This window comes from Melozone crissalis, unplaced genomic scaffold (assembly GCF_028551555.1).
Source record: "Melozone crissalis strain CALT ecotype California unplaced genomic scaffold, PUWL_Pcris_2 ptg000041l_1, whole genome shotgun sequence".
NCBI lineage: Eukaryota > Metazoa > Chordata > Aves > Passeriformes > Passerellidae > Melozone > Melozone crissalis.
In genome coordinates this window covers 2,437,917-2,448,547 of record NW_026535819.1, presented here as the reverse complement: position 1 = coordinate 2,448,547, position 10,631 = coordinate 2,437,917, and the positions used below count along the sequence as shown (strand labels likewise).

At 50.0% G+C, this 10,631-nt stretch overlaps 1 protein-coding gene across 1 annotated transcript; it reads left to right on the top strand.

The window, feature by feature from the left end:
- The first annotated feature begins 1,515 nt into the window (after positions 1 to 1,515).
- TMEM250 (transmembrane protein 250) lies at positions 1,516 to 6,722 on the top strand. Its single transcript, XM_054284463.1, has 3 exons — positions 1,516 to 1,617; positions 3,043 to 3,198; positions 6,138 to 6,722. The coding sequence occupies exon 3, from the start codon at positions 6,250 to 6,252 to the stop codon at positions 6,667 to 6,669; it is 420 nt and encodes a 139-aa protein (XP_054140438.1). The 5' UTR covers positions 1,516 to 1,617; positions 3,043 to 3,198; positions 6,138 to 6,249; the 3' UTR covers positions 6,670 to 6,722.
- The last annotated feature ends 3,909 nt before the right edge of the window (positions 6,723 to 10,631 follow it).

The following is a 10,631-nucleotide window of genomic DNA, read 5'->3' as shown; positions in this document are numbered from 1 at the left end:
TGTCTTTAGGAAAATTAGCACGGGGAAGAAATACAGCCCTGAGGGCTGTGGGCGGGGTCCCTGCGGGCTCAGCTCCCAGCCCTCCCTCAGGGTCTGATCTCCCTCAATGTCAAAGCTGCCATTCCTGCTGACCTCGGGGCATTCCCTTGTTTATGGAGCATTTCAGCAGCACAGAGGTCAAAAATTGAGAATTGAATTGGGTTGTGCTGATTGTTGGCACAGAATCAGGGAATGGTTTGGGTTGGAAGGGACTGAAAACCTCCTCTCATTCCACCCACTTCCACACCTTCCATGAGACCAGGCCAGCCTGGCCGTGAGCTGAAGGTCACACTGACATAAAAACGAGAAGTGTCAGCCTTGGCAATGGTGCTCACACGTGTTTGGGTTGTGGGGTCACTCAGTGGAACTCCCTGGGGTTTTCTGCAGGGTAGGAAAGACCTTTCCCACCCAAGGGATTCGTGCAGGACAGCAGGAGCTCCCAGTGCCACACTTCCATTCAGCAGCACCCTCGTGATTCCCCAAGCAAAATGCCCTCATAATTTTGCTGCTTGGGCTGAAATTCCCGTCCCTGGGTTATGGCTCCAGTCGCAAGGAATGGCAGAGGGAATAAATGGAACATGGGTGGCTCTGCTGCTTCTACAAGTGACCAAACAGCTGCTCCCAGTTCCAAGCTATGGGGGAAATTTATCAGCTCCTCACATCCCCTTCTCCTGCCACAGGAGGGGCCTGGGGACGTGGAGATGCCAATTTCCAGGGAGAACTCCCCAGAATTCCTTTATCCAGAATTCCCTCTGGCATTTCAGGATCAAACTGCCCTGCAGGGCAGGGGAAGGGCCCGGCAGGAGCTCTGGGACACTGGGAGGGTTTGGCCTGTGCCGAGCAGCAGCTCTGAGAGGTGACAGATGGCTGGGTTATTATTATTTAATGTTTGTGCACCATGACACTGCCTAGACAGAAAGCGGGGCAGGGAGCCAATGCCAAAGTTTATGGAGAAGAATTCTTAATTCAATCTAAGGGGAAACAGCAGGGAGGAAGTTGTTTTCCTTCCCTTTATATTTCTTTGAATTTTTCTCCACCTGTTTTGATTTTAAGGAACTTTTTGGGTCTTTTGGGGACTCTCTGGACAGCTCTGGTTTGCTGCTCTGGTTACTCTGGACATGGCACCTCAGCCCCCGTGTGACCCCCGGTGTGACCCCCAGTGTGACCCCTAGAGTGACCCCCGGTATGACTCCTGGTGTGACCCCCGGTGTGACTCCCTGTGTGACCTCCGGTGTGACTCCCTCCCGGTTTGACCCCTCAGTGCGACCCCCGGTGTAACCCCCGCGTGACCTCCTCTGTGTAATCCCCGGTGTAATCCCGGTGTGACCCCTCCGGTGTGACCCCCGCTGTGACCCCTCCGGTGTGACCAGGCCCGACTGGCCCCGGTTGCCAAGGCAACGCGTCCCCGCCACTTCCGGCCCGGCGGCGCGATGACGCCATCACCGCGCGCCGCCGCTCCCCGCCCGCCGCCGCCGCCGGAACCGGAGGAACCGGAGCCGCCCCCGCACATGCGCAGAGCGGGCGCCCGGCGGCCCGGGCCTCGCTCCGCCCGGGCCCGGCGCGGCCATGGGCACCACGGTGAGTGCGGGGCACGGCCCGGCGGGCGGCGGGGCCCGGGCCTCGCCCTGCGGCGGCGGCAGCTCCGCCCCGGGGCCCGGTGGTGCGGCAGCGCTCGCTCAGTGCCCGCCGGGCCCGGGGGTCCCCGTTTCCCGGGGGGAATGGCGGCCGTGCGCGGCTGCCGGGGAAGGCCAGGCCGGGCTCCCTGCGCAGCTCCCGCCGCGGGCCGGTCGGGCTCGGTGCCGGCTCGGTGTGGGGTAGGCGGAGTCGGTGTTTCCGCCCTTCCCGGCGCTCGTCTCTCGGCTCTCACCTTTATTTGTCATTGTCCCCCAGCCCGTGCGGCCCTCCCGGAGCTCTCGGGGCCCGCCGGAGCGTCCCGGCAGCCGCGGGCGGGTCAGAGCTGCCGGTGTGCACCGGGAGTGCCCCGAGCCCGGCGGGTCCTGCCCGGTGTGCGCGGAGATCCCGCCCGCTGCTCCCCACCCAGCCCCTGTAACGGAGAGGGACGGGAAACTCCGGGGAACGGAGAGTTCTGGGCGTTGTAACGGCCTGGAGGCGCCTCCGGTGCGTGGTGCCGGGGGAGCCTCCAGTGGTGCCCCGGAATGACCCAGCCGGCCCCGAAATGATGGAGGGGGTGTCCAGGGCTTTGTGTGGGCATAAATCCGGGCTGGGGGATGATCACAGAATCACTGAGAGTTTGGGTTGGAAGGGAGTTAAAAACTGACCCCATCCCAGCCCTTCCATGGAGGATCACAGAATCACTGAGAGTTTGGGTTGGAAGGGAGTTAAAAACTGACCCCATCCCAGCCCTTCCATGGAGGATCACAGAATCACTGAGAGTTTGGGTTGGAAGGGAGTTAAAAACTGACCCCATCCCAGCCCTTCCATGGAGGATCACAGAATCACTGAGAGTTTGGGTTGGAAGGGAGTCAAAAACTGACCCCATCCCAGCCCTTCCATGGAGGATCACAGAATCACTGCATGTTTTGAGTTGGAAGGGAGTCAAAAACTGACCCCATCCCACCCCTCCATGGCAGGGACACCTCCACTGTCCCAGGCTGCCCCAAGCCCTGTCCAGCCTGGCCTTGGGCACTGCCAGGGATCCAGGGGCACCCTCAGCTGCTCTGGGCACCTGTGCCAGGGCCTGCCCACCCTGCCAGGGCAGCATCTGCTGTTCCATATTCAGTTTGGAAAGTCTGTGCTCCCTGCATGGTGTTCCACGTGCCCCGGGGCAGGCTGTGGCAGGGCAAGGTGAGCAGCACAAGATTTCCTGTCCTGGCATTGAGTGGCAGCTCCCTGATTGTTCACAAACTGGAATCCATATTTTCCTGAGTGCTGGGCTCTTTTTAGAGCTCTTCATGAGCTTGAAAATTCATGCTTGAGGAGAAGCCTGAATTGTGAGCATGTTAATGCACAAATTGAAAATGACTGTGTTGTTTTGTCTTTTAGATCAGCTGCTGTGCAGAGGGTTGTGAGTTTATGAAGCACCTCAGCAGTTTCTGTTGCTCTTCCTAGAAGGTGTCACAGGAAAACTTCACTCTTTTGTTCCAAGGATTCAGTGGCATCCCAGAGCGGCAGCGAGCTGGATGGCAGCACCCCTAAAATGTAAAAATTCAGAGTTTGTTTTGTCCTCCCAGTGTTCCAGTGCTGATATTTGAGTTCATCCAAAGGGCATGAACCCACCAGAGGCTGTTTGTTCCCGTGGTGGGCACAGAAACTATGCAAGAGTTTTTCTAGAAAAGTTTGAGAGGGAAGTTTCAAGGAGAGGCTGAATTGTCAGGAATGGAATGCCAAAAATGGGATTTTTGACCTGTCTTGGTTTAGTCCTCCAAAAATATCTCTGGGAGCCAACTGTGAGCAGCTCAGAGCCATCATGTGGGAAGTGTGTGGGGTCACATGCTGCAGAACTGGGTTGGGTTTAGGCAGGTTTGGTTCAGAGCCTTGCAAAATCCACATTTCTGATTGGCATTTCCTGACTCCAGACAGGAAATAGGGCAAGAGGCACCCAGAATTATGATTGTGTCTGTGATGATTGAGGAGAACCCTTGGTTTCCTAAATTCCTTAAATGATAATTTAGCCCTTACTCCTTTTTGGGAGTCCCTGATCCATTTAGAGCCAGTACTGCCTCACATTTCTGTAAGGGCAGAAAGGAATTGGAACATGAGGCTGAGCTGAGAGATCAGAGCTGGAATTTCCATTTCCATGGAATTTGAGGCAGGAAGCAGGCAGAGAGTCCCCCACTGATACACATTGAATCAGAGAAGGATTTTGGTGTCAAATCTACAATTTCCTGCAGTTTTATCATTTGCTCTGTGGTTAGTTCTGTTAGTAATGAAACTGAAGAATTCTTGACGTAATTTTTGAATTAGTTTTAATTGGAAGAACAGTCAGATTTTGGGTTCAACAAAGGAAAGATCTGCCTGGATCTGAACACTTGGGTGTGCAAGGAGTCTGGGGAAGTCCCTGTTGTTTTCCAGCACTATCTGATGAGTGCATTGTCATTTCATAATTCCCGGAATCTGGCCCATCCGAAGCCTGGGGTGAAGCAGAGAGCAGCTCAGAGGCTCCTGCTCATCACTCACACAACAACAATGGCTGTGGGGAAGGATGTTAGCATTATAAATCCTAAACACTGCAGAAGATCAAGATAATTTCACTTATCTCTGCAGGTCCCCGAGGGGAGGAATAAACTGGTGGATGCCTTTGAAAGTGCCTTGCAGTGACAGTGAGAGCACAGGGCTGGCCTGAGCCGGGGGAGGTACATCCTGTGGAGTGTGAAAAACATGATTGCCTCATTGTTCTGCCCAGACCTTCCATTATTTTCAGTTTGTTTATTTGGTGAAGCTTTGCCAAGTTTGGAAATGAGCACAGATCTGGAATCCACTTGCGAAAGTACTCAGAGAATTCTTTTTTATTTTCTTTTTAAAGGAAATGTGACCCCATGCAAATACTTTAATATTGCTGCTCTCACATGAATATTATTGCTCAGGTGGGTGGGCTCTTGAGGGTGGCTGTTAGATGAGGAATGATCTGTGAATTATCTAGGATAATTTCAGACCAAACCTCTTTGCTGCCTTAACACTGGCATTGAATAGCAGCTCCCCAATTGTTCCCAGCATGGATCACAAGCTGGAATCCATATATTGCTGAGTGCTGGATTCTTTTTAGTATCTTTATGGGCTTAAAAATTCATGCTTGAGGAGAGGCCTGGTAATTGTGAGCATGAGATAAAGTTTATAACAGGCTACAAGTGGTGCTGGCTGGGGAATTTATTTGGAATGTGGCATGGAAATAGAGTGTATTTGTGTGAGGAATAAGAAGCAAAGAGAAGGCAAATAAGTTCTTATTTTGCAGTGATTAAGGGGGACCCATTGCAGTGATCCTCAGTGTTCAGATCCTGGGATTTGCTTCTGCTTTCCCCTGAATTGGTTCATTCCAGCTTTCTCCCTGAGATTCTTGTTCAAAACAAAGATGTTTTAAGGGAAGAAGCTGAGGTTTGGAAAGCAGTTGTAAGGGTGTGCTGATACTGAAATTGGCTACGATAAGTTGCTCTATTCCAGCTGGGATAAGTTGCTCTGTTGAGCAGCTTCAGGAGAACTGAAACTTCATTGTTTCTTCTTTGAAACAAAGATGTTTTAAGGGAAGAAACTGAGGTTTGGAAAGGGTGTGCTGATGCTGAAATTGGCCAGGATAAGTTGCTCTATTCCAGCTGGGATAAGCTGCTCTATTCAGCAGTTTCAGGAGAACTGAACCTTTCTATTTGTTCTTCTTCAAAACAAAGATGTTTTAGGGGAAGAAGCTGAGATTTGGAATGCAGTTGTAAGGGAGCGCTAATACTGAAATTGGCCGGCATGAGTTGCTCTATTCCAACTGGGATAAGCTGCTCTATTCAGCAGCTTCAGGACAACTGAAACTTTCTATTGTTTCTTCTTTGAAACAAAGGTGTTTTAAGGGAAGAAGCTGAGGTTTGGAAAGGGTGTGCTGATACTGAAATCAGCTGGGATAAGTTGCTCTATTCCAGCTGGCATAAGTTGCTCTGTTGAGCAGCTTCAGGAGAACCAAAAGTTTCTATTGTTTCTTCTTCAAAAGATGTTTTAGGAGAAGAAGCTGAGGTTTGGAAAGCAATTGTAAGGGAACACTGATACTGAAATTGGCTGGGATAAGTTGCTCTGTCGAGCAGCTATAGGAGAACCAAAACATTATTGTTTCTTCTTCGAAACAAAGATGTTTTAAGGGAAGAAACTGAGGTTTGGAAAGGGTGTGCTGATGCTGAAATCGGCCAGGATAAGTTGCTCTATTCCAGCTGGGATAAGCTGCTCTATTCAGCAGCTTCAGGACAACTGAAACTTTGTATTGTTTTTTCTTTCAGTTGTAAGGGAGCGCTGATACTGAAATTGGCCGGGATACTTTCACTTATTTCCTGAAGCTGTTGAGCAGTTTCAGGACAACTGAAACTTCCTATTGTCTGTGTTATTTCCATAAAATGTCTCTTGCCTGTGTTGTTTCTCAGCACCAACCCGACCCTGGCTGTGTCTCCCCGCAGGTGCGTCCCTCGGCGGCCGTCCAGGCCGGGGTTAGCCGTGCCCGGCTGTCCCGCTGCCGCCTGATATGAGCCCCGGGGGCGGCCTGGGGCGGGCAGCGCGGGGCGGGGCCCGATGCCGGTGATCCCCATTCCGCGGCGGGTGCGCTCGTTCCACGGCCCGCACACCACCTGCCTGCACTCCGCCTGCGGCCCCGTGCGCAGCGCGCACCTGGTGCGCACCAAGTACAACAACTTCGACATCTATCTCAAGTCGCGATGGATGTACGGCTTCATCCGCTTCCTGCTGTACTTCAGCTGCAGCCTCTTCACCTCCATCCTCTGGGTGGCTCTGTCGATCTTGTTTTGCCTTCAGTACCTCGGCATCCGCATCTTCCTGCGCTTCCAGTACAAACTCTCCATCATCCTGCTGCTGCTGGGGAGGAGGAGGGTGGACTTCAGCCTCATGAATGAACTGCTCATCTACGGGATCCATGTGACCATGCTGCTGGTGGGGGGCCTGGGCTGGTGTTTCATGGTCTTTGTGGATATGTAAATAAAACCAAACGCATGTGGGATCAGGAGGTGACTTTTCTTCCGGCCCCGAAATGTGTCAACATCCTCTTCTTTCTTTTTTTTTTTTTTTTCTAATATAAATTAATTTATTTCTCAGTGGTAATTTTTGTGGATAAATTAACGTGCTTGTCTCTGGAGTTTGTATCTCTTTTGGTGGTCGAGGTGCCATTTTGATTATCAAAGTGCAACTCTTGGCTGGGTGTTTTATTCTTTGCACAGTGCAAGTTTCTTTTAATCTGTAAGAACCTATTTTGCTCCTATTCCTGTATTTCTGTGGCCATGAAAAATGCAGGATTTATCTGGAGGACAGAAGCCAGATTATTTTTGACTCCACACTCTTAATCCACCTTCACCATTTTCCTAAAAATGTTCCTTAATGTCTCAGGCATGTAATAAGCATCTTGTAGGTTTTTATTTTGCATATTCCCAATAAGAATCTGGGCCCAAAATTCAGCAGACTGTAGGGCTTTGGGATTTTTTTCCTCTTTTATTTTTAGATTTATGCAAGACATACACTTGCCCCACTCTCCTGTTTCATCCACTTTAAGGTGATTATGTAGCTTTGAGTGGCTTTGTCCTTTTCAGGCATTTAGTGCTGAGTAATTGAGTCTTTCCCTAACAGCACAAATCCACAGGAGGGATGGGAGCAGGGCTTGCTATCATGTGCTCCTGCAATTCCCAGTCACGGCAGATATGTTCTCATTTTGCAGTGATTAAGGGGGACCCATTGCAATGATCCTCAGTGTTCAGACCCTGGCATTTGCTTCTACTTTCCCCTGAATTGATTAGTTCCGGCTTTCTCACAGAGATTCTTCTGTCTCTGGGAGCACAATGAGGTGAGACTGTCTTACCTAGGAGAGATGGGAAGCTGAGTGCAGCCTGAGCTGGCAATAATTGTTCTCTGAAGTGACACAAATTGTTCTACCTCTGCAGCAGGGAGAGGAGGGTCACTGCAGAGGGTTTGTTACCCACAGCTCAAAAAGGCAGCTGAATTTTAAGCTCAGTTCTACTGGTCTTGATCTAAGATGTCACTGTGCAGTCAGTTAAGTAACTCTATTTATGGAGCCCAGAAGCTGGCCTAAAGTTTATTTTTATTCTGCTTTTGTTTGTTTTTTTTTTTGCCTTATGATGGAATATTGCCTTTTTCCCTGCATTCTTTAAGGAACTGTTTGAAAACAAGCTGGTAAAAAATTATGCAGAAACTTTTTCCCTCCCTCCACAAGATCTTCGGGGTCAATCATAGGGAAATAAGTGAGAGTGAAATTACATAACTGGTTTTTTATCACCTCCTTGGTCAGAGCTGTGAGTTCCAGTTGCACACAGAGAAAGAGCCTTCCCATTTCAGCTTGTGGTGGTGCAGACTTTTGGTTTGGAAGCTTGTGGATAGAAAATAGAGAAATTTCTGTGTGGAGCCCAAAGCTGAAGCACTCCCCAAAACTCTCTCATTATGGAGCGTTACAGATAATGCAGCTGAACAGCAGAGCTGAATAAATAATGACCACACTGGTGTGAACTTTAGATAAGCCCCAAGAGAGCCAAAGGCTCTTTCTGCAGCGAAGATGCCGCATCAGCATCTGTCACAAACTGGTGTCTGGAACTTTCCTCCCAACAGAGAGCTCCCAGAGCCTTTTCTGGGTTTGTTCTGGGCTGCTGGGTGTCCTGCAGGGGTGAGCTGCAGCTCATTCTGTGTGCAGGGAGCTCCCAGCAGTGCCCAGCCCAGCTGCCAGCCCCGAGCATCGCGGGCTGGGGACGCTCTCAGGTGCCTGCAATCCACATTTCCTGCAGAAAACCTGGCACAGCCCACAGCAAACAGCCCTGGCAGAGTAGCTGGGACTCTCCTTGGGCTGTGGGACCTGGTTTCACCTGGGAGTGGCTGAATTTCAGCGCTCCTTGGGTAAAAAAGCGAAGATTTGTGGTGATTTTGTGGTGATTTGCGGTCCTGTGCCTGCCTGCTCCTCTGTGATGGACACACTCAACTGCTTGGGCAAACCTGGGGTGGTTTGAGGAGATGAAGGCCTGGGCTGTCGGCAGGTCGTGAACTTCTGTGGTTTCACGGTGTTCTTTGAAAACCCCCACAGGAACAGGGTGACACCGCCGGCTTTGATGTGTGTGCGCCCGCGAGGCGAGCAGCGATCATGCGATTAACACATGAATAGCAGGTGGTTCTTGCCGCGCTAATTTGGTCAAGGAACAAAGGAGCTGGTGGGTACAAGGAGTCTCACAACCTTTTTCATCACTTGTAATTTGACTGCGGGCCAACTGCTTTATTCCATAAATATGACAGCCTGAGTGAGGCTTTTTTGAGCTGTCCCTTGCTGAGCAGCTGCCATGGGGGGATCTGGAGCCTCACAAGGTCACTCCTGGGGGCTGGGAGACCCTTGCCAAGTGTAGGTGTGGGTAAGTGACTGATGCTGAGCAAAACCTCGGTGTCACAGAGCATTCAAATCTCATTTTGGGACCCCTGGGTCATTATCACGTCCTTGGTGAGCAGGAGGTTGAGCCTCACTTTTACACCTCCCCTCAGTAAACCCATGTGTGCTGCTCAGATTTCTGAGGAAGAAGGACGTGTCCTTGTTAAATCCCAAAAAACAACCTGTGCCAAATGCCCAGATGTTCCTCCAGAGAGGCCCTGGGGCTGAGCTGCTTCAGCTCAGGGACTCTCCAGCATCTTCTCCAAAGGTGGCCAAGTACCTGCACTGAGAGTGCCTCGAGGATCTCCTGTGGCAGACAGAGTTAGACAACACCAAAATTAAATAATTGAGGTGGCCTCAAAGGCACCATGATGTTCAAAATCTCTGATTTTTGGTTGTTACCAGCACTGGGACACCTTGGTGGTGTGATCCTACCAGCAGGCCAGGGAAGTGAAGCCCCTGTGAAATCACGCTGGCAAGGAAGAGGAATTAATTTTCAAATTATTTGTTTTATGATGTAATAATTTAGACATTTTAGCTCTACCTGAGTGGAGCAATATTTGGCACTGTTCCTCTTCAAAGCCTTTTCCAACTGGAGCTAATTAAACCTCACAACATCCCCAGGAGGTTGTAGAGTAAGTAAGATCTTGGGAATGGTTCAGAATGTAAATTCATTGGTTTTAATTTTTTTTAAAAAGCTTTCAGGATTATTTTGCCAAAGTATTTCTTTCTTGCAGAATTGAGATTCCAAAACTTTCTTAGAAGCTGAAAGGGAGCCAAACCACAACTGAGGGAGGGAGGAAGAGGCAGACTAAATGTTGTATCAAGTTTATGCAAAGAATAAGTTGAGCTTTTCCTCCCCTTTAATTTCATTGAAAAACCTGGCATTATTAATAGAGGGACACACAAAACATTGTAGATTACAAGTAAGGAAACAGGGGAAGTTGAACTTTCTGCTTTTCAAGATGATATTTGCCGGAAATATTTCATGTTGAGCAGGTTCTTGCAAACTGTGCCTCGTTGGGGAATTTCATGTTCTTTTGGGTATTTCACTCTTTCCAAATTCAGTGTTAGGAGGAATGGATCAGGCTTTAAAATATATTAAGTCTATTAAAGATATAAATGGCTTTAACTCAAAAATTACTGCAATTTTCATCATTCCTTCATGCAGATCCCATCTTGAACAGCGAGAGCAGATGGTTTGTCTGGATTGTTCCTTTCTTTCCATGTCTGGTCTTTAAACATTGCCATTCCACACGGTGGGTTAAAAACAGGAAAAATACCAGAAATACTGATTTGGGAGAGTGTGAGCATTGCAGAGCCATCCCAGACCCTTTGGAGGGTGAGTCCTGCTGGCTCCAGGGTTTGGCAGGAGTTTGGGGGATCCCTGGGGAGCCGTGAGGTGGCGAAGCCGCCTTGGGCCCGATGTTCAGCCTGGGAACGTTGGAAGGAGCCTGAAGTGTTGGAGTTTCACCTCGTTAACTCCCCAGAACATGGCACCAGCTGGTGTTTTGGGTGCCTGTAAGATTCT